This window comes from Silurus aristotelis (assembly GCF_946808225.1).
Source record: "Silurus aristotelis genome assembly, chromosome: 9".
NCBI lineage: Eukaryota > Metazoa > Chordata > Actinopteri > Siluriformes > Siluridae > Silurus > Silurus aristotelis.
Genome location: NC_139582.1, coordinates 11,306,170 through 11,330,606, shown reverse-complemented (window position 1 = coordinate 11,330,606; position 24,437 = coordinate 11,306,170). Strand labels below are relative to the sequence as shown.

At 37.8% G+C, this 24,437-nt stretch overlaps 1 protein-coding gene across 2 annotated transcripts in view; it reads right to left on the bottom strand.

Annotated features, from left to right (window-relative positions):
* Positions 1-24,437, bottom strand: part of fam189a1 (family with sequence similarity 189 member A1) — a 152,417-nt gene that overhangs the window by 80,628 nt on the left and 47,352 nt on the right. For both annotated transcript variants that reach the window (XM_083550873.1, XM_083550872.1), the window contains exon 2: positions 10,379-10,435. In XM_083550873.1, the coding sequence (XP_083406999.1) occupies positions 10,379-10,435 (57 nt within the window). The remainder of the gene's footprint in view (positions 1-10,378; positions 10,436-24,437) is intronic.

Below are 24,437 nucleotides of genomic sequence, written 5' to 3'. Positions count from 1 at the left end.
AGGACCTGGAAGACTTGCTGTGATAAATGGAATAATGAATTCTGCTGTTTACCAAAAAATCCTGAAAGAGAATATCTGGCCATCTGTTCGTGACCTGAAGCTGAAGCGAACTTTGGTTCTGCAGCAGGACAATGATCCAAAACACACCAGCAAATCCACATCTGAATGGCTAAAAAAGCTAAAGAAATACTTTGGAGTGGCCTAGTCAAAGTCCTGACCTGAATCCTTTTGAGATGCTGTGGCATGACCTTAAAAAGGCAGTTCATGCTCGAAAATCCTTCCAATGTGGCTGAATTTCAACAATTCTGCATAGATGAGTGGATTGCAAGTTATCGCAAACACTTGATTGCAATTGTTGCTACTAAGGGTGACCCAACCAGCTAAATTAGATTAAGGGGGCAAACACAGGGCCATGTAGTTTTGGATTTGGTTTTCCCTTAATAATTAAAAACCTTCATTTAATAACTGCATGTTGTGTTCACTTGTGTGATCTTTAACTAATATTTAAATTATTTTGGTGATCTGAAACATTAAAGTGTGACAAACATGCAAAAAAAAAAAAAGAAAGAAATCAGGAAGGGGCAAACACTTATTTTATATATTTATATATATATATATATATATATATATATATATATATATATATATATATATATATATTTTATTTTTTTTTTCCCCTACTGGAATGCTTTTGTACATGTCTACTAAATTATACACTATTACACACAAAGCTTCGGGACCTTTGTCTCTCTCACACAGTCACTCAAACACACAGGCACTTGACCTTGCATTTGCCCTGCTGCACACTCATGGCTTTCCTACTCACTCAATCTTCGGAAAGACACAGCTGTTTTCTTATGCACCACTGCACCACTGCATAGTTCTAGGCATGTTTCCAATACTTACCTTCACACAAACCCTCTTGTCCAGTTCCTAAAACAAGGTCAGGCATACAACCAAAAGGTTACCTCAAACAATAACCAAACAGCCCTCCTCAGGTGACCTGCACCTGTCAGCCCTCTTTCCTAACCTAAAGAAATTGATTCAGACAAAGCCAAGAACTTCATTAAGACAAAAGAACCTCATTAAGACAATAAGACAAACACCTAACAAGACAAGATGACAAATACAAAGCAACGATCTTCTTGGGCAATCTGCCAATGGCAGCTTTATTTCCATCGTCAAGAAAGGTGGAATACACAGGTTTTAGTGTACATCACAATACTTATAGATGTGCAAAGCTTTTGGGATCAAACAGGTCCTTCCCAGGCAACTTTTGGTCCCACAAGCACTATAAACTAAACGCAAATCTGCTTATTGTAAATAAGATTCACCCTCGGCTGCCAAGTCCACCTTGGTCCCTGGCCTTTCACAGCTCCAGTTCAGTCCTGTTTGTGACACTAATAAAATACGTTGTGGCTAATTGCCTACAAAAATACCAACTTTTGCAAAAGATTTTTAAAAGTAAAAAATTCAGGGTTGTGTTGCCAAAAGAAGACCTTATTGAAGAGAAACAAAGTCATAGACTTCCACCAAAGTACTAAAAATCCAAAGTGGCTTTTTATACTCTTTCTAATATCCAGGAACACTTTTTTTCTTATTCGTCAACAATTTTTTCCGATCCTTCAATATTAGCCCACCCTTTAACTTAATGTTGGCATGAGCTAACTCTCCCTTTGAAAAAAGAGCAAGCAATGGAAAGTTCCCATTCCTGACCTTAACAGTAATTACCAAAAACACACTTACTTGTTTATATTCTAGTATCTGTGTTTTAGATGTTGATACTAATTATAGGCATGATCACACTTTATTCATAGTACCATGGTTATATTAATTTCATTGAAATTAACTTAAAAACATGTTACCAAACACTTTTGACAAATTAATGAGGCAAAAAAACTCACATACACTAAAAGGAGTGCAGGACATGGTGCAATTTTCTCTTCAACAATCAAAAACACACTGTTCTCTATGAAAAATAAACTCTAAAGTACATTAAATTTACGGCTTCTATAGTTCTATAGTTGTTCATCTTTTACACGGTGGTGAATCAGTATGAGCATGGTACACAACAGAACTGTGTGGAATCCAATTCATGAGCAAGTGTGCATTTATCTTTTTAACGAGAAAAATGAATACTAACGTTTGAGAAAAAACTCCTGCTGCAATGTCACTATTTCAGTGAAATGGACACAATATTGGAGCGTATGACAGCTCTACAGCTTAACCAGACAGACACTGCACTGCTGTTCAAGAGGCACTTTAGAGCTACTTTATTTTACGTCCGCTCCAATCTAAAGCGCTGTAGCTGGCAGTAGGCCTAAGTAGATTGGCAGAATAAAATCGAGTCTCTGCCAAGTCACGCTGCACAGGCAGCTAAAAAAAGTGTCGCTGGTTATTGCTGGAGATACACTTTGTGAAGCTTTTACTAAAGAACTTCAGCAAACTACCTAAGGGATGCAGTAAAATACTGAAAGTAATTTTCTCTGGAAAAACACAGCAGATGGTGCAGATCAGGCATTACTATAAATCACACAAATTGTAGTACATGCCTGAATAAAGCTAGACTTCAGAAATCCAAGGTGCTAAGAATGCCTGTGGCTTTAATAGCTGGATTTTTGTTAGTATACAGTATATATTATTTTCCCAAAAATGTATATTACTGTCTGTTAAAACCTTAAATCATTAATAAAATAAATAATAAAAAAAACTTGGGGGGTGTGCTGTCATTAAAAAGTTTGGCGATATGATGGCATGTGTCTTCTTCTACCTGAAAGCATATTTAATTTAAAATATTTTCTTCTTCTTCTACATCAGAATTTAGCAAAAACACACATACACAGATGAAAAGGGAGAATACAGTATATTTACAGTAGGTGATGCACTAAATTGTCACTATATAACAGTCAAATTGTTGAACTTTAACAGTTACTTTAGAATTTTTAACACATTTGTGTATATATTAATGGGATATTTATGATAGATTAATAATAAATAATAAAAAATTCTCACTTAATTATTGATGGCAAACTTGGGAACTATCAAATCCGCAAACATTAAACCCGCGATCGTGGAGGGCCGACTGTAGCTTTAATTTCAATTCCAAAACATTCTGCTTAACGCTTTAATATTTTATCAGGATGTGTTGGTGTGAGGAGGGTTTCTGAGAAGCCTCACTTTTCTCACACGTTCTTGTTCCCTCATTCATTATGCAGAAAACTACTCATATACATGCAGTCTCTATATTCACCCTGAGATCAATAAGGTCAAGCAACAGTGTTCTTCCATCTGTCTAGTGGGAATTGTAATACACCCACATGCGTGTATACACACACACATACACACACAGCACAAAAATACAAACAAAAAGTAGGATAAAGAAGAATTTGGACATTACAACCCAAAGCCTTAACATAGCTTTGTTGCTAACATTAATGTTTTCTGTGTAGAATTTACAGCAATTGGTTGATGCCCTTATCTAGAGTGACTTGGGTTGAGGGTTGATTGTTTAGGGCCTTGCTCAGGGGCCCAGCAGTGGCAGCTTAGTTGTGGTGGGATTAGAACTCATGACCTTCATATCAGAAGTTCATCTTAACGAGCGGGTAGTCTCCGTGTTTAACCTTCTTGCAACGTTTACAACCTACAGGCATTTTTTACAGCAAGTATTTTGTCATCTTAATTCCTAGGCACTAAACTCTATTAGACGGTCACACTAAGCTACATAAAAACAGCGCATTAGCAGGTTTTGTGGATAATTATTAGTGTTAGCATTTAACACCAGCCATTTTATGAATACAAACTATAACAAACATATATATACAGTGGAACCCGGTTATCTTGCCCTCGGTTAACTCGACAACCCTATTAAGTCGACGTTTTTGAAGTGGAACCGCAAAATTCTCGCTTTTTCTAAGCATTTTTTTTATCGGTTATGTCGAACCCTAATATCTCGAGCACAAGGGGGGAAAAATTTGCCATTTAACGTCGGTTATCTCGGTCGGCACTGTGCAGCCGCAGAAGAACTCGCGAAAGTGGCGGAAAAATCAAACCTTACAGCTGCTACAGGTGTTGTATTGTATACTGGTGAATCTCTGCTGTTAGTTAGTGCACATATGCCTTTTTTTGTTAAATGTTATGCGATGAACGGGAGGCGAAAGTAGAAGCGCGGCGCTGAACAGCACACGGGAGAACGTGGGATGAGCAGCAAAGGCAAAGAATGAACACCGGCAGGATCGGAGGGGAATCCGCGATGCGTTTTGGGAAGAAAAGAGCAGCCGGTGAGAGAGTGCCGGTGGGAAGACACGTACCGGGATACGCATGAGCGATAACAACGACCGCCGTGAACCAACATATACCAACAATAACGGACAGTGAGAGTGTGGAAGTTTAAATAGGAGCTGGTGATGATGATAAACGAGCACCATATGTGCGCGATTAAAGCCGAGAGCTTCAGAGAAAGCGGCCGAGAAAACACCTAACACGCTGAAGGGGGCTGAAGGGGGCGTGGCAGGTGGATTCATGACAGATAAACATGTACTGTATGTATTTTTATAGCATGCCTTCATCAAACAAATCGCGGCAACGCTGTTGTGTAAAAACCTCTCCAAAAACACGTGCATGCACATTCTCATTTATTAACGCACATCATGTACATAAAGAAATTTCAAGCACGTTAATATATTGCCGCCATATTGATTTTCGTTTATCTCGATCATCGGTTACCTCGATGCTTTTTGGCGACCCCCTAGGATATCGACATAACCGGGTTCCACTGTATATATATATATATATATATATATATATATATATATATATATATATATATATATATATATATATATATATATATTTATATTTATTTATATAAAATGTCAGTGCATAAAGTTATTTATACAGTTTATAATTTTTTTATTAGACCTTTTTACATTGTATCCTCTAATATTTATGACTAATTTTCTTGATTTATATATATAATATGTTGCATATGATAAAAAAAAATGGGCTAAAGCCAAGACTTCAGGACAAAAGTATTTTCTGGCTAAGAAATCTTTTAATAAATTGAATTTTCTGCTTTTTGAACATGGGTGGGAAAGCGGAGGTGCGGTCAACAACTTAAGCGTTCGAGACTTAATCCACCCACTGGGTGTTTAACCTATATTAAATAAATTAGCTAGAATAGACAACCAGTTAGCTTTCTGCAATATAATGATATGTCACGACTAGACCATGCGGCAGAAACCAGGAGTAAGGTAGATAGGGCTTTACTTTATAGGTAAATGAAACAGGGTGCTTCCAGCGAAGCGGAGTCTGGAATCAGATTGCAAACAGAGCCTGAGGTAGTCCGTTGAGGCGTGGCTGGTGGTTCTCTGACAGATACGATCTCTACACTATATTAAATTAGTTTCAATGGTATCTGCTGACATTTATATTACATTTCCAAAGCAGTTAATCATTAAACATTTCTTTGTAGGAACTAGGAGTGTGTTTTTTTGTATTATCGCTCAACTGCACAGCTGATAATATTAATAATCACCTCAGTACTTTGCTTCGTGTCTGAAATTGTGGAAATGCTTGTTTCCCCTCAATTTTTGGGTAACAGTTTTAGATTAAAAACATTTTTTATAATAATTTGAAACAAAAACTCAGGGAAAAATCCGGTGTTAAATTAATATAGCATATATAATATCATATAATGTTGCACAGCACAAAACATTTTTGATAATATTCGCCATATGTAAATTATTTATTAAATTATACATTTATCTTCCACAGCTCATATTACTGTTCATATACACTATATTGACAAATGAATTGTGACACCTGAACATAAAATTTGTATGTACTTTTCAAAAATCCCATTCCACATTTAGTCCCCATTTGCTGTTATAATAACCTTTACTGTTCTGGAAATGTTTTGGATTGTGGTTGTGGTTATGTGTGGTCAAGGGTGAATGATGTAGGGAGAGGAGGCCTGGGACTCAGTCCGCTTTCCAATTCATTCCAAAGGTGTCCAGTAAGGTTGAGGTTAGAGCACTTCACCAGGTCACTCAGGATCTGCCCATGTAAAATCATATATGCATGGCTTTGTGCAAATATGGCTTTAAAAGTCTTTACACTGTATTCCATATTTGGTAGGATTGACTATGAAGTCAATTTTAAGCGATACAGCATTGCCTGATATATTACAATACTTATAATACAAACAAAACTCTATTTGCTGTGCATTACTCATTAGTTTCCTCATCAATACTTGGTACAATACAACATCTGCAATCACTTCCTTGAAACATAAATTAGTATCTGAAAGTGTTTTTTTTTTTTAATATTTACTGTTTTTTGTTTTATTTTATTATAATTTGCTCTCTAAAAAATGCTGACCTTATAAGCAATAACCTTTAATAAATGTGGACTCTATTCCTCCTTACATTTCCATTCACACTACCACAAATATTTTGCATTTTCCTGTTAGATTGCTGTTCCCCTGTAATAGCATGATATCAAACCCCGACCAGTGTTTTTTTTAATGTTTCAATTCTAAATTGGAGAATAATTCCACATTCTAATGTGAGGCAATGTGACATGTAGAACACCCTTGTGGTTGGACATTTAGCCTTCCTGTAACCACGACCAGGAAAAATATCACTGTCGGGATCTCTGCCTGTGACGGGGAAGTGTGTAAGATTAAACTGTGCTGGAAATGCAATCTCTGTCGTCCTGTCTTTTCCATTTCTCGTCTACATTAATACTCCTCCCTCTACACTGCTCACCTTCCTCCTTCCCCTCACTCTGTTCTTCTCCAGCAAACCTCAAGAGAGAGTCGATGAATTCCCCCACCCTGCTTTCTGTGGTGCCTTTAATCTTCTTTAGCCATGACAGCACGCTTCAGCGCAACACTGGTGCGCTTTCTCAACACAGCCTCATCGACCTATACATCATTGATACTCATCCTGAGAGAGTGAATGAGTTGAGGCTTGTTAGCCCCACGGGCCCGAGCGAGGCTTTTTTGGTATTCAATGATCGATCAGCTCATCCCTGGGAACCTAAAGACTCTGTCTTTCTGACAGTCAGTGAAGCAGGAAGAACATGTGCTCTGGGTTCCATTCATCAGGCCTGAGCATTTCTCTTAGGTCTCCACTGTCACAGGAAAATACAACAGTCACTGAATATAAAACAGCTCACTTACTTCTTTACTCTCTCTCTCTCTCTCTCTCTCTCTCTCTCTCTCTCTCTCTCTCTATATATATATATATATATATATATATATATATATATATATATATATATATATATATATATTTATATATATATATATATATATATATATAGATATAGATATAGATATAGATATAGATATATATATATAATAGATATATATATAATAGATGCGAAACTAATGATTACTTCATTACTGTACTTAAGTAGATTATTCTAATATCAGCACTTTACTTACTTTTTTACTTTTACTCATTAAATTTTTTACACAAATATTTATACTTTTTACTTTAGTTTTAATCTATTAGGAGACATGATCAATATTTTTTCAGCCCGTCAACCTAATTTATGTCATACTTTAAATAAAAAGTGTTGTCAGTACTTTAAATTCTACCCAAATCTTTTAAAACACAAGTGTCTGTACTTCTACTTGAATTAAGGATATATATACTGCCCGCCCCCAAAACAGTCACACACTCTAACATTTCATTGGACCGCCTTTAGCTTTGATTACGGCACGCATTTGCCGTGGCACAGTTTTGATAAGTTTCTGCAATGTCACAGCATTTATTCTCCTCCAGATCTTGTATTGATGATGAGAGAGTCGGACTGCTGTGCAAAGTCTTCTCCAGCACATCCCAAAGTTTCTCAAAGAGGTTAAGGTCTGGACTCTGTGGTGGAAAATCCATGTGTGAAAATGATGTCTCATGCTATCTTAACCACTCTTTCACAATTTGAGCCCGCTGAATCCTGGCATTGTCATCTTGGAATATGCCTGTGCCATCAGGGAACAAAACATCCATTGATAGAATAAACTGGTCATTCAGTAGTCAGCTGTCAGTAGTAGTATTTAGGTAGTCAGCTGTCCTCATTCTTTGGACACATAATGTTGCTGAACCCAGACCTGACCAACTGCAGCAACCCCAGATCATAGCACTGCTCCCACAGGCTTGTACGATAGGCACTAGGCATCATGGGTGCATCAGTTCATCCGCCTCTCTTCTTACTCTGATGTGCACATCACTCTCGAACAGGGTAAATCTGGACTCATAAGACCACATGACCTTTCTCCATTGCTCCAGAGTCCAATCTTTATGCTCCCTTGAAGATTAAAGCCTTTTTTTTTTTTCGATTAGCCTCACTGACAAGTGGTTTTCTTAAGGCTATGAAGATGTTTAGTCCCAATCCCTCAAGTTCCTTGAGTGCTCTTACTTTCACTATTAAACATAGCTGTGAGTTCTACTGTTGTTTTTTTACGATTTGATTTCACCAAACATATAAGTGATCGCAGATCACGAACATTCAAGATTTTTTTCCGACCACATTTGGGGGGAGTGGTAACTCAGTGGTTAAGGTGTTGGGTTACCATTTAAAAGGTCAGGGGTTCAAGCCCCTGTATCACCAAACTGCCATCCCTGAGCCCCTGCAGGCTCCCTAAACCTCTGTGCTCAATTAGCACTGTACTCCCACTGTGGGACGAATAAATGTTTATCTTTTTCCGAAGATGGATATATTTAGGAGTAGTCAATCTTCAGCATGTATAACAGTACAGATTTACTGTCCTATGAAAATATCTTAAAATACGGCTATTATTGTCAAAATACTAAGGGAACATGTCACAACTGTGTCCAAACTGTCCATATTTTGTGTGAGCACCATTGTTATCTAGCACTGCCTTAATCCTGCTGGACATGTCATTCACCAGAGATACACAGGTTGCTGCTGGGATCCTTTTCCACTCCTCCATAAAAACATCACCGAACCGCTGAATGTTAGACACATCGCGTTCTACACCTTCCGCTTGAGGATGCCCCACAGGAACTCAATAGGGTTCAAGTCTGATGACATACTGGCCATGCCATCACCTTCACCTTCAGCTTCCTCAACAAGGCAGTTATTATGTTGAAAAACTGCCGTCCGGCCCAGTTTCTGAAGGGACGACATTATCTTCTGTTACAGAATGTCACAGTACATGTTGGAATCCATGTGTTCCTAAATGAACAGCAGCTCCCCAGTACCAGCAGCACTCATGCAGCCCCAGACCTTGATGCTACCACCACCATGCTTAACTGTAGGCACTGTTACCAATCTTCTTATAGCCTAGTATCAAAGATTTCAAAATTATTAATTTAAGGTACATTTAGAACAGATAAAAATGTGCAATTAAATTGTGATTAATCATTTAACTTGTGACATTTATGCAATTAATCGAAATTAAACATTTAAATCGATTGAGATAGATAGATAGATAGATAGATAGATAGATAGATAGATAGATAGATAGATAGATAGATAGATAGATAGATAGATAGATAGATAGATTGGCTAGGAAATATTTTTAAGTTATGATGGGGTCATAGGAACGCATCTTTATCGTAGGTCTTCATAATTGTGCCTTTTATTAATGTACCAAATTTGGCTATACATCTCAATATGCAGCACTTCTTTTTTTTTTTTTGGCAATACTTCGCTTAACTCTTCCAATATTTCCATGATTTTGAGCTGCTGATGTGCACAAAACAGGCTTAAAGCCATCTGGTGTCGTTGTCACTGTAGGAGGGTGTGAGAGGAAACTGTTGGAGATGTGATATTTGATGAACCGTCCTGTGGCTTATTATTATCGCTGTCTGCATGATCGCATCGTTTCGTGCGTCCCGCCCATGCTACTATCAGAACAGCTCGTAGTAACCGTGCTAATAACATCCCACACCTCGGTGAAGAAAAAATTCAGCTGTCATGTGGAATTCTCTCCCTGATTACACTCAAGCCGAATGCTGAGTGCCTGAGCAGAGGAAAACAAACTCAAGTATCCCCCAGACTGCTGTTAAGCACATTTTTTTTTTAACCCATTTTTTTTTCCATGGTGCACTGCGTGACAGGCAATCACTGTCGTTCACAGCCGTGGCTCTGATAGAACATTCAGGAGCTTTATTCAGTTGAACAAATCTGGGAAACAAAATTCCAACATGTGGCAAAGAAAAAGTATTTCAATCATGTGCAGATTTTTTTTTGGCTGATTTTCTGGACTTTGACATAATTATCCAATAGAATGAGATTTACATAATTGTGCAAAACCATAGAAATCGTGAGACCGAAACCAAAACCAGGTGTCCTGATAAGCCATGCAAACACACATGGTAAAGTTTTAATCCTCTTTCTTACTTACCACCAGAGAGAGAGGTCTTTTCCATGACACGACTCCGATCAGACCTGACAGCAGCACCTGCACAGAAAGACCCAAACCAATTACGTTCATCAGTTCAAACCAATAACTAAAAACTGCTAACGGCTCACGTAGGGTTTGTTAATGTAAAGCCTACACAGCAGATCTCTCACACGCTCTGCTGCAGTGTTTTCACAGCCGTTTTTACAGCAAATGAACACTTTATCCACCCCATGTTCACTCATTCTCCTTCACCCTCTATTAAACGCCTAAAGTAGCGCTGTACTGCGTAATGCCTCACTGGATTTCTGACATATCCCTCGATATTTTCTTCTCCAGGGTGTAGCAACAAAAAAACCCTGCAGATTATGGATCCTAGTGTGGTGTGATTTCTTTAAGGAGTTTTGTAAATTAAAAAAGGTTAAAAGTGTGCGATTTTAAGGCAAACATTGACCATGACAGTGGTCATGTTAACAACTTTTTATAAAAGGTCAGGCTTTCCTCGAGTTTTCAGACAGATACAGATTTGGAGTCCATTGCTGCTGAATGTGTGAGTGTCTATGTATGTGCGTGGGTGTATGATGCATTAAGATGGACTGAACTCACTATTCCAACTCACTAGCTCACTATTTTTCCTGTAGAAACCAGGAACTGTGCTTACTCCAAGACACATAAAGAGATTATTCTGCATAATAGGGCAGTGTTACACACTGAGAGGAAATATGAGCTCACTGATTGGCTAGTAGCACTATGATTGACATGGGAGAAAGAGAGCGCATGCTCCTCCCAGACAAAGGGGAACAGACAATTTTATTGAGGGTTTAGACTCAGAATATTTCAGTGATGGGGCAGATTCTGTAATTGAGCTCACAAACACACTGATTTAAAAAAAAAAAAAAAAAAGAACAATAAATTCCAGTGTGTTCAATTAGCGAGGACAAAGTCGTGTGAATTCTGAATAATTACTGTTTTCTGCCAGAAAGACAAAAATAACTGACAAATTCGTTTCCGTTCATGTCATTTTGATCTCTGCCAGGCTCCTTTTTATTCATGTATATTCAGATCTCACTTAAGCACTCCTTCAACACACTTCCGTTTCACCTGATTTCATGTCAGCTCTCACACTCTTTACTCTTTTTCAAGCAAACACACATTTCGATCCTGTCTAATCTTGTAACTATCTGTTGCAGATTCTTCTGTCAGTATTGATCGTACACACATTGCTAACATGACAGGAAACTGTAGAAGCCTATTCTTTATTCAGCAGTAACTATACATCAGCTATATAGAAACCCGACAATAAAAATGTATAGGAAAACCAACAAGGTTCAATATTCTTTCTGTCTTTCCTTCTCTCTCTCTCTCTCTCTCTCTCTCTCTCTCTCTCTCTCTCTCTCTCTCTCTCTCTCTCTCTCTCTCTCTCTATCTCTCTCTCTCTCTCTCTCGCTCTCTCACTCACACACACACACACACACACACACACACACACACACACACACACACACATATTTATGGTAGAGATGAACTTAAACGTACGCAGTTATTTATTGGCAGTTTTTAACCATTAATGGATATATCAATATTTATAGGCACTTTCTATATTGTGTTGACTACAATATAATAAAAAGTTCTTAATAATTTGTCAATAGATATTGATTATTGGGAAAAAAAATGAACCTACTTAAAAAGATTGTTATTGATAGGATAATTACAGTTTCAGCAATGCAGTAATATTTAGATAATTCATTTGTTTTAAGTTGAACATAAGAATATAACATTCAGCAGCAGTGTGGTGTGATGAAGCCGAGTCACTGTTACTATCATGGTCAATTAGTTCATTTCTGTTCTAGTGAAAGTGTTTCCCTTTTAATCCTCTTATAACACAGCAATCTGTTATTAACATGTTCTTTATTCGTTTCTTCCGTCCTCCCTCCTTTCCATCTACCCTTCCTTATTTTTTTTTTCCTCCCTATCTCTTGCTTTTATTCTTTCTTTCCTTCCTTCCCTCCATCCCTCCCTCTATCCCTCCCTTCTTTCTTTCTTTCTTTCTTTCTTTCTTTCTTTCTTTCTTTCTTTCTTTCTTTCTTTCTTTCTTTCTTTCTTTCTTTCTTTCTTTCTTTCTTCCCTCCCTCTTTTTTTACACCTTTCCTTCCTTCCTTCCTTCCTTCCTTCCTTCCTTCCTTCCTTCCTTCCTTCCTTCCTTCCTTCTTCTCTTCCTCCCTCTCAGACTTTCCAAGACTCAATCTTTCTTTCTTTCTTTCTTTCTTTCTTTCTTTCTTTCTTTCTTTCTTTCTTTACTTTGCATATAGTAGTTACATTCAGTGAGAAATATCTACAAAATTAATTCCTTTTACGGTTACAGTAACTACCTGTTACCTGTTATGTTAAAAGATGCTCATCATGTTACAGAAATAAATGCGAACTCCCATTTTCTACAAACTTCAATTTACTAAAGCTGACACTAGAGACTCAGTCCATTAAAATTAAATTAACATCTTATTAATAATTTCTCTATATAACCTATTTACCTATTATCTTCATCTTCTTCTTTCGGCTTCTTCCATTAGGGGTCGCCACAGCGGATCATCCGTCTCCATACCCCCCTGTCCTCTACATCTGCCTCATTCAACCCAACTACCTGCATGTCATCCCTCAACACATCCATAAACCTCCTCCTTGGTCTTCCACTTTTCCTCCTTCCTGGTGGCTCCATCCTCAGCATTCTCCTACTGATATACTCCATGTCCCTCCTCTGCACATGTCCAAACCATCTCAATCTCGCCTCCCTCACCTTGTCTCCAAAATGTCCTACATGCGCTGTCCCTCTAATAAACTCATTTCTAATCCTGTCCATCGTCGTCACTCCCAACGAAAACCTCAACATCTTCAGCTCTGCTACCTCCAGCTCCACCTCCTGTCTTTTACTCAATGCCACTCTCTCTAAACCATACAACATCTCAGGTCTCACCACAGTCCAATAAACCTTCCCTTTCACTCTTGCAGATACTCTTCTATCACAAATCACTCCTGCTATCACTCTTCTCCACCCACTCCACCCTGCCTGCACTCTTTTCTTTACTTCTCTAACACTCTACTACTATTACTTTGCACTGTTGACTTTAGGTACCTGAACTCCTCCACCTTCTCCACCTCTTTTTCCTGCAACCGCACCACTCCACTGCCCTCCCTCTCATTTACGCACATGTACTCTGTCTTACTCCTACTGACTTTCATTCCCTCCTATGATCCACAAACATCATAGTCCATGGAGACTCCCGTCTGACCTCGTCCGTCAACCTCTCCATCACCACTGCAAACAGGAAAGGTATCAGAGTCTGTTGTTCCTACTTTACTGCTCATACATGTCCTGCACCACCCTCACATACTTCTCTGACACACCTGACTTTCTCATACAGTACCAGAATTCCTCTCTTGGCACTCTGTCGTACACTTTCTCTAAAGCCACAAACACACAATGCAACTCCTTCTGTCCTTCTCTATACTTCTCCATCAACATTCTCAAAGCAAATAATGCATCTGTGGTGCTCTTCCTCAACATGAAACCATACTTTTGCTCACAGATGGTCACCTCTTCTCTCAGCCTGGCTTCCCCTACTCTTTCCCATAACTTCATGGTGTGACTGATCAACTTAATTCCCCTGTAGTTACTGCAAGTCTGCACATCTCCCTTATTCTTAAAAATCAGTACCAGCACACTCCTTCTCCATTCCTCAGGCATCCTCTTAACATACAGAATCCTGTTAAACAATCTTGTAATAAACTCCACTGCTTTTCTCCTAAACATCTCCAAGCTTCTACCGATATGTCATCTGGTCCAACCGGTTTTCCACTCTTCATCCTCTTAATCGCTGCTCTCATTTCCTCCTTACTAATCCTATCCACTTCCTGCTTCACCAACTCCACACCATCCAACCTTCTCTTTCTCTCCTTTTCCTCGTTCATCAGCTGCTCAAAATACTCCCTCCATTTTCTCAATACACTCTCCTCACTAGTCACCTATTTACCTATTATTTACCTGTTACCTATTAATGTATCTATATTTAATGTAAACATTTAAAAAATGTATCTACTACATTTACAGCATCTTACAATTATACCATTAATGCAAATAAGCACTTGAGGCTTCAGAGCCTTGTTTAAGGTTTCAGAAGTCCAATATCATATCCAGCAAAGTACTACTACCCTGAACTTTCATTAAGACTAACAATTTGTGCAGGTGATTTAAAGTGCAAATAATAATATTTCCCAAGGTGCAAGTCCAAGGTGCAGGGTTGTAATATAGTAGTCCTTGTTGATTGTTTTAATGTAATGCATATGAGATGACAGTGTGAGGTTGACATTAATGTTAGTGTTTGTTGATGCAGATCAGAAAAGATGGTGGGTCATTGTTGATGAGGTCATAATAAGTATAAGTAAACAAGCATTGAATTATAAAAGATCATGAAAAAAAGGCAAAATTACATTGAATTGCCATCGCAATATGCTAAAAGACTTCACACTGTACTGCTTATAGGACGGGTTGGCCGTGTGCTTACCCGGCAGTTATTTTACAACCATCAACTGCAGAATTAATATTCATCCTCAGCATGATGTGAGTAATGGACGTTGATACACTGAGCTGAAAAACCTCGTTGTTTGTCTTCGTTTTATCCAAGCGTGTCTGCTGCAGCCCCCTGGAGACAAGGCACGATTCGATTTAAATGACAATTTGATGTTGTCATTAAAATCTTTCTCTGACTGCCAAGAATGCTTCTCCCAGTGCTCTGGGGCTGATTCTATTTCTCGGGCTCACTTTTATTTATTTATTTTGTTTCTATCAAATTGGACGTTGTATTTATTATTTTCCTTGTCCATTTCCATAATTCATACAGTAAAAGGAAGGGAGATAAGGAATGGAAGAAATAGAGAAAGATGCAAGAGGCTTCACTTCCTGTTTGCTCTCATGAATTATAGATCTCACGCTAGTCATGGGCGATGGAGGGAGAGAGCGAGAGAGAGAAAGACCAAAAAAAAAGAGAAAGACAAAGAGAAAGAGACAGGGAGAAGGTTTTGGCTGGACGTAAAAGCTCACTCAGTTGATTAGGGGAAGATGAGCCAATGTTCAGCACACCTTTTCACACCTCAGCTCACACTGTCACTATTTATTACAAGCTTCCTGCATCACATTTACACACACACACATACACACACCCACACCCACACACCCACACACACTTTCTGTTGTTTTTTGTAGCACCTGCTCCCGTGACCCTCTAACCCAAAGGGACATGTGTAAATGGAAGAGATGGTTAAGGCTCTGCATCCGCACCGCTTCCGCTCACATTTTATCTTCACTTCAGACCCCACAGTGTTTACGGTTCCCCAAAGGCCACTCATCAGTGCACTCTCCACAAAGCAAGGAGTACTATAAATGGCTATAAAGAGCTCTAAAGCTCATAGTGCATTGACATTGGGTGCAAATCCGCAAGTTATGAATGAGTGTGTAGAGGGTTAGGCCTGAGGTTAGTGCGCCTCTTCTGCTTCATTTATTACATTAATTACCCTACCAGTGTAAATCTGAATCTGTTCGCTTATTAACCTAATTATGAATTTCTCGTGAATACAGACATGAGAACATTATACAATATTGCAAAAAATAAACATCAAATATGCGGTCCATAAATATTTGGACGGGGACACATAATTTTTATTGCATTAATCATTAAGGTACTGCAGCCATTTTCGACATGGTACACATGTTTTTCAGGCTTAAAAGAAAACAACAGAAAAACTATTATAAATATAAAAAATGATCCAGTGGCTGAAGTCTGGAACCCATGCTTTTATATGTATGTATGCACAGAGATTTAAGGACAACTGACCATAAACATACTTGTAATCATTATCATAACCATAATCATTACAATAACCACAACTCTACTGGGAAGATGTTGCACTAAATTGGGATATGAGTTGTTGAGTTGTTACTATAGAAACAAGCAGAGATATGGTGTAAAATAAGATTGTATGATTGTGGTGTAAACATGTACGATTTCTCAGCTCGGATGTTTTGATAATACAGCTCCATATCTCCCACTCAGATAAGATTAAACATAAGTAGCAGCAGATTATTGCTGAATACAACCTCGATTGAACGTTTATAAGACAATCGTGCCGCTATGTGATTGCTGAGTGATAACTTAAGACTGTAGGTGTTGATAAAACATCCAGCTCAGATTCGGATCTATAGAAATGCAGTGGTGACCACAAACAAGTGATCAGAGCAATAAGACTATAAATTAAACAGCAGTCTGCAATCAATAAACCTTCTAATGAGAGATTTAGAGCGAATAAAAATAATTGTCCGAGAGAATTTCTAGGTGTTGTTTAACTGAGAACTACATGTGTGTCTCCTGTCTGTCTCAGTGTGTGCATTTTGGCCTTGATGTCACCTGTGGAAGATGGGTGATGACCCTTTGTAGCTTGCAGGAAGAGAAAGAGGGGAGAAACGGAATGGAGAGAAAGATGTGAAAGCTTCACTTCTTATGAATTATTGATCTCACATTTATGCGCAATAGACAGACGGAGGAAGAAAAGTGTATTACTGTTTGACAATTTTGTCATTTGTTACTGCTTTATATATATATATATATATATATATATATATATATATATATATATATATATATATATATATATATATATATATAATATACAGCAGTAAAAAGTTATACATACAATATATACATATATGGTATTAGTGTATCCTCTCTTCAGCATACTGTATGTGTAAACAAAATGAATCTATCTTAGAGTGGTAAGAGTAACTCTACTTTACAACGTGCTGATGCGAATCATTTTCGCATACCCACATAACCTATACCGATGACTAATCTCTGACGCATGACAATTACTGGTGACCAATCATGACAGAGAGGTGATGCATTCTGGAGAAATTCTCAAGGATTTGAGAAAAAAAAAGAATAAAACCAGCTGTGTAGCGCTTATACCACTCTGAGCTTGTTAAACATCTATACTCTTGGATTGTAAAGTACATTCTACTTCATTAAATGCTGTAGAAGCTTCTGCCAAAAGAATAAATGTAAATGTAACTCTTATTAAACCTTCAGTCGGTCCTGGGCGAGTGCTCTGAGAATAGTGAGGGAGAATGAAAGAGGGATTTTCTCCTTGACTGCTCTTTCAACAGGATTAAGACACTACTCTTAGTGGCATTAGATACAGCTCATTTTCAGAGTCGCTGCATGGAGACAGGAAACAAAATGGTCTGATTTATGGCCTTGGAAACACAGCTTCAGACCCCAGAGATAGCTATAAATTTGGTAAATGAACTATGTTAGGAAAATCGTATACAGTTGGCTAAGCCAGGTTTACATATACTCCAATCAGCCGTAACATTACAGGTCATCTTATGCCGTATAAGATGTCGAGGCATGGACTCTATTAGACCTCTGAAAGTGTACTGTGGTATCTTTCACCAGATGTTAGAATTTTGTTGTTAGCACATGCTAATTGTAGGTGCTTTCAGTGGTAGACAGAGGTCAGCATGGGCACTCTGACCACTTTGCAGCTATCGCAGCGAGCTATGATGACCTTGCATGTTCTGACACCTTTCTATCAGAGCAAGCATTAAATTCTTTTCAGCAGTTTGTTCTTTATTAGCTCTTTGGAGGAATCAGACAAGATGAACTAGCATTCATTATCCACACACATCAGTGAGCCTTTAGAGCCCATGACCTCGTCACTGGATAATGGTTCTCCTTCCTTGGAGCACTTTTTGTAGCTTCTAACCACTGCATACCAAGAACACTCCACAAGATCTGCTGTTTTGGAGACCCAGCCATCTAGCCATCACACAGTCAGTTAGATCTTCGAGATCTGCTTACCCATCATTCCTGCTTCAAGATCATCAACTTCGAGAATTGACTGTTCACTTGCTGCCTAATCCTGTATATCAAAAATCATTGGCAGTTGTCTTGACAACATAATCACCGTTATGTCTAACCAGTGTATATTATCTAATATTTTACAGCATGACTATATTCATTATTGACTGCTGTTGGATGAAATGTTTTTAGCAGTAATGCACTTGTCTATCAGTCATGACATTACCATGACACCAAATTCAATTCTTTGATTGGCCACTGAAGTGTAATAATAATAGTGCAGTGTTCTGTATGAGTGTATTAGTCCTTTTCGCTATATATAAAACACACAAGGAGGTAGGGGAAGAGGTGTACATGGCTACCTGGGGCGGCATCATTAATCATCACACATAGTTTGCAGTCTGATAGATGAAATACCTTCACACTGAGAGAGAGAGAGAGAGAGAGAGAGAGAGAGAGAGAGAGAGAGAGAGAGAGAGAGAGAGAGAAGGAGCGAATGTGTGAAGGTGGAAAGATGATAAATTCACTCCAATGTCACCATTTTTAGACTGAAAAAAAAAAACTGATAAAAACAAAAAAGAAAATTTGTACCAACAAAAATGTAGAGATCCTAAAATGTGCACATTAGTATATCATTATTTCAATTTGATTTACTTAGTATGCTTTTGTACTCTTTTTTCAATGAACAAGCTAGAAGTGACAGTGGAAAAGAAAAACATGAGGAAGAAACCGTGTTCATCTGGGTTGACAGGTGATAGGAAGATTATGTAAATCATTACCACAGGTGTGGAACAGTACACACAAACAGTGCTGAGTATGCTGAAATAATGACATATAACAAATAATAACATGAGCCGACTGTGAAGATGATGAGTTCATAGATATAGACAGGACATCCATCCTGAAAAAAATCTTCTCACCTCTCCCTTTAACGAGGTGAATCTAAATATTCTCTAATGGTATGTATGCCAGTTATTTGCCTTGTGTTTCATCCCTTGGCTTGTTTTATTTTATTAAGGGTTGTGCCCACAAATCTTTTTTGTAAACTGTAACATGCTGTGAGAGGCATGGCACATCTCATAAACAACTCAGCGTGTTGGTAATAATGGGAATCCCCATAATCAGGAAATGAAAACATGAGCATTATTAGGAAAACAAACCTACACAGGCAGAAACCCATGGAAAACAAGGCACTAGGAAAAAGCTTAAACTAAACAATGCTATACATGACATAATATAATCAGTAAGACTAATAATTGCACCATATATCTTTTTAGGAATTGCACAACCCTAATTCCAAAACAGTTGGAACGTTTTGTAAAATGTTAATGAAAACAGAATGCAATGATCTGCACATTACATAAACCTATATTTTATTTATTTTAGAACATAGAAAACGTATTAATGTTTAAACCGAGAAAATGTACTATTTTAAGGAAAAATAATGAACTTTGAATATGATAACCATAACATGTCTAAAAATGTTGGGACAGGGCCATGTTTACCCCTGTGTAGAATCCCCTCTTCTTTTAACAGAAGTCCGTATAGGTCTGGGAAATGAGGAGACCAGTTGGTGGAGGAGTTACAGGATTCTAACTGCTCAACAGTCCTGAGACTTCTTCTGTCATGATCTGGATGGAAGCATTTGTTGCTCTAAAACCTGCATATATCTCCCAGCATTATTGGTGTTCTTTGTAGATGTGCAAGCTGCTGCTTATTCCATGTACCCCCCATACCATCAGAGATGTTGGCTTGTGAAATGAGCTCTGATGATAAGCTAAATGGTCCCTCTTTTCTTTAGTCTAAAGAATTGTTCCATCCATTGTTCTCAAAAGAGTTCCACATTTCAATTCCACTTTGCTCCAGGGCATTTTAGAGCTTCAGCCCAGAGAAGACGGCAGGGATTCCGAATCACGTTCACATACGGTTTCTCATTTGCATTATAGCGCTTTAACCTGCATATGTGGATGACATGGCAAACTGTGTTTACAGACAATTGATTTCTGGAGGTGTTTCTGGACACATACAGTAACTTCCATTAAAGATTCATTCCTGTTTTTAATGCCATGCCACCTGAGGGCCCGAAGATCACGGGCATCCAATATTGATTTTCGCACTTGTCCTTTGTGCACAAAGATTGCTCCAGATTCTCTGAATCTTTTGATTATATTATGTACTGTAAATGATGTAAAATTGAATGTCAGAAAGTTTAGAACATTATTGTTCAATTTTGTCACAATTTTTTTAGATGTAATTTTTCAAAGATTGGTAAACCTCTGCCCAATATGTTCTACTATGAATAAAATATGGGTTTATGAGACTTGTAAATCATTGCATTCTGTCTTTAATTACATTTTCTCAAATTGTTTGGAATTGGGGTTGACTGGATCTGTCTGTCTTGACCTCATCTTGATTCATTTTGATTCACAAGTGACACAAATTTGTCATTATTAAAATGCATAAATGCATATTTCCTGTGATTTTTAAACATTGCATTCAACATTTAGTTCCAATTTGCTCTTATAATTCCCTCCACTCTTCTGAGAAGATGCTCCAATAGATTTTAGAATGTGCTTATGGATATTTGTGTTCATCAGCAACAAGTGTAGGGGGAGGAAGCCTGGGGTGCAGTCAGCATTCACATTCATCCCAAAGGTGTTCAGTAGGGATGAGTTTAGAGCTCTATAGCAGGCCACTCAAGATCTTCCTCTCCAAAGCATGTAAACCAGATCTTTGAGGAGCTCACATTGTGCACAGGGGCATTGCCATGCTGGAACAAGTTTGGGTTTCCAAGTTCAAGTGAATGCAACATTTTATTATAGAACATCTAAAGACGTCCTGTACAATTGAGTGCCTCCTGATTTGTGGAAACAGTTTGGAAAAGAACCACATATAGCAGGAAAAGTCAGGTGACCCAATACTTTTAGAAATGTAGTGAATATCTTAGGTAGTTGTTTTATATATTAAATTCTTTCCAATTTTCCTTCCAGCGATTCTCTAAATATAATTAAATCTAAATTAAATATGATCACGTATTACCTAATTCTTCCACTGAATTGAGATAACTCTGTCAACTGTCATCCACTGTTGTGTTGTCAGGTTGCCAACACTGCATAATAATGACAACAGTGGAATGTAAATATGTAAATTATGCTGAAATCCACTGTATGGACATTAACAAGATGATTTTTCCCAGTTCTGATCTAAACATGTTTCACTGCTTTACCATGAAAAAACACATCCAGATTAAGATCCTATACCAATTTTTATGTTGTTGTGGGGCGACTGTCACGCTTTCACTGGTTCTAAATCCAGGTTCTTCCTTGCCTCCCAGTAAGTGGACAATATTTTGTAATAAAGCTGGCCTCAATCCAGATCCTGTGCTGTTCAATCCTCCTAATGAAAGAGCTGTTTACTTGCTGCGTGTACACCTGGGACTCACACTCATTAACACGAGTGACAAGCTGGCCATTTAAATAAGGACATAAAGATCATACAGCTGTGAAATAGCTACTCTGACACCAGCCTTGTGCTTTTGAACATGCTGCTGACAAGACAGGAAAAAATAAATATGGCTGTTAGATATGACAGAGCGATGGTCTTTTAACCGTTTTAATGATTTCAATATTATTATTGCCAATATCTGAAAATATATTGAATGCTACACGCAATGGGAATCTGGTTAAGCTGTATATGGATTTATTAGTTATATCATTACGAAAAACACAATTGTATCATAATTTACGTTTGGTCCTGAGTGTGTGTGTGTGTAAATAAATTATGGATTTCTATCTTATTTGATTGTCTTCAAAGCACAATTTATATATATTTATATATACGAATATTTTATATACACTGTGAAGCATAATACATTATTTTAATTGTTATTCAAAAAGAACTAATTCTTTCACATTAAAAACTATAGAAACTCTATGAGGGAGCACTGGTGTGTGTTAAGACTAGCTGCATTATTAGAAAATTTAGCTTATGACATTTATTTGTTGAAATGCTGTTTAGTTGTCATTCTGTTGTTTGTGGTTTTTGAGCTTTACCTTTTTTGAAGTTTTGTGGGTGTGGCCAAATGTAATTTAACTGTGCTATGAATGTGCTTATTAAATTGTGGGTTTTGGGTGTTTATCAACAAACAAATCCCAATGACTGAATCTTTTTCATACATGATGGGAATTCTTGTCTAAATTTGGCATAGGAAAACATTCAGAAACTATCCAAAGATCACACACTATCATCCACTAAATAATTAGAGCAATTAAAAAAAAATTTACAAAAAAATCTAAAGAGCATTTAACATTTTTGGGGGTTTGTTACGTAATTTTTTACTTATAATCAAATGTCAAGGCCACTGAGGTTTAAATGGATAATGAAATAATACATATTTTGGGAACAATGTTCATAAAAAAAGTCCACAAAACAAGCACACATTTTACGCACATCGACATCTCTGTTATTGTGGTGTCACTTATTGTAGAATTAACGTTTTGCAGAAAAAAAAATACCCTACTTAAAAGATTGTGCTAAAATTAAACTATAAATCATCCCTGTATGTTCAAGGTCAGAATATCACTCACTGGACCACTGCACATAATTTATAATTTAGCTATTATCTCAAAGGATGATAATAATTCTATACACACTGTACACTGTATATTTTGCACGTAATGTGAAAACATGTGGGTAAGACAAAGCGAGAGAGACAGAACGAACAGAGGTAGAAATGGGGGCCACGGCTGTTGCCGTGGAAACCTTCTCTGGCCTCTTGCCAAGCTTCATAACGCTCTTGCATTTACCCCTCAGAGAGGAAAGGGGCTGCAAATCTCCCTCAGCATCAACATGCAACACACACACACAAATACATGACATGCATGCACACACATCACATGTGTTTTCACACACATACTGTAGGTGCAGCGACTCGGCTGCTTCCACCACAGCATCACACCTATTCTTATATACTGCAGGCTTCTGTGTCACAAAGTCAATCTGCTCAGATGCATCATATCACTGTTCATATCCATGCACAACTGATTCTAACACAAAATTCTCCTGCATTCAAATGTGCTGAGCTAGGAATAGTTATCTGAGAAGAACCGCCGAAGGTCTCGTTCTTCTGCTCATAGCCAAATTAGATCACAGTGTTAAGTTGGTGGGTTTCTGGCCTTGTGTTCTCTTTAATCATATTTGCAGCAGCTTTTATCTTTTTAGAGCTCACTGTGGATTAATGCTTGTGCTCTGTGTTTGTCTCTGTGTCCGTGTCTGCTGGGAGATCCTGAGTGATTTTCACTGTGTAGGTCACTGAGCTCTGGCCCAAAGAGGTGACCAAAAAATGCGAAATAAATGGATGTTGTTTGTATGAGGGGAAAAAAAATCGTGGTTCGATCTCTACGTTTCTACATTTCTTTTTATTTTTAGTGTCTCAATTATTTATGATGTTTTGTACATTGTAATTTTTATGCATTATTGTTGCTTGTGGTGCTTGTCTGCTTATTCTTAATTGCTCTTCTAAACACTCTTGCAGTTCCACTCACCAAATATTTGTACCTTTATTTCAATTCATAAGCATTCAAACTAGTCAGAACCAGATCCAGAAACAGCTCCAGGCTGGATTTATGTGTGAAAAAATACAAAAAGGTCCTTTGTGAATATTGTGGATTAAGAACCTCGATAATGTTTAATCAGTAGTTTGCAATTTAATTGAACACTTAATTATATTATTCTGTCCATCCGCACCAGATTTGAAAAAACTGGATAAGCAATGCACTAGTCTGCGTGCTACATGGACTATCACTAATATCAGGTGACACAGAGAAGAACCACATGCAGACTCTACACTGGTGTCCTGCAAGGCTCTGAGCTTCGTCTGCTTCCATCAGATAATCACTTGAGCTAAATCTTAGCAAGAGCAATCTGCCAGATACAGTAAATACCTGGAAATACTAATTTCTGACAAAAACACAATATTCATACAGATTTATTTTATGAAATACTTAATCATCTTTTTCTTTTGGCTTTTCCCATTAGGGGGTGCCACAGCGGATCATCTGTCTCCATACCCCCCTGTCCTCTACATCTGCCTCTTTCACACCAACTACCTGCATGTCCTCCCTCACCACATCCATAAACCTCCTCCTTGGTCTTCCAAA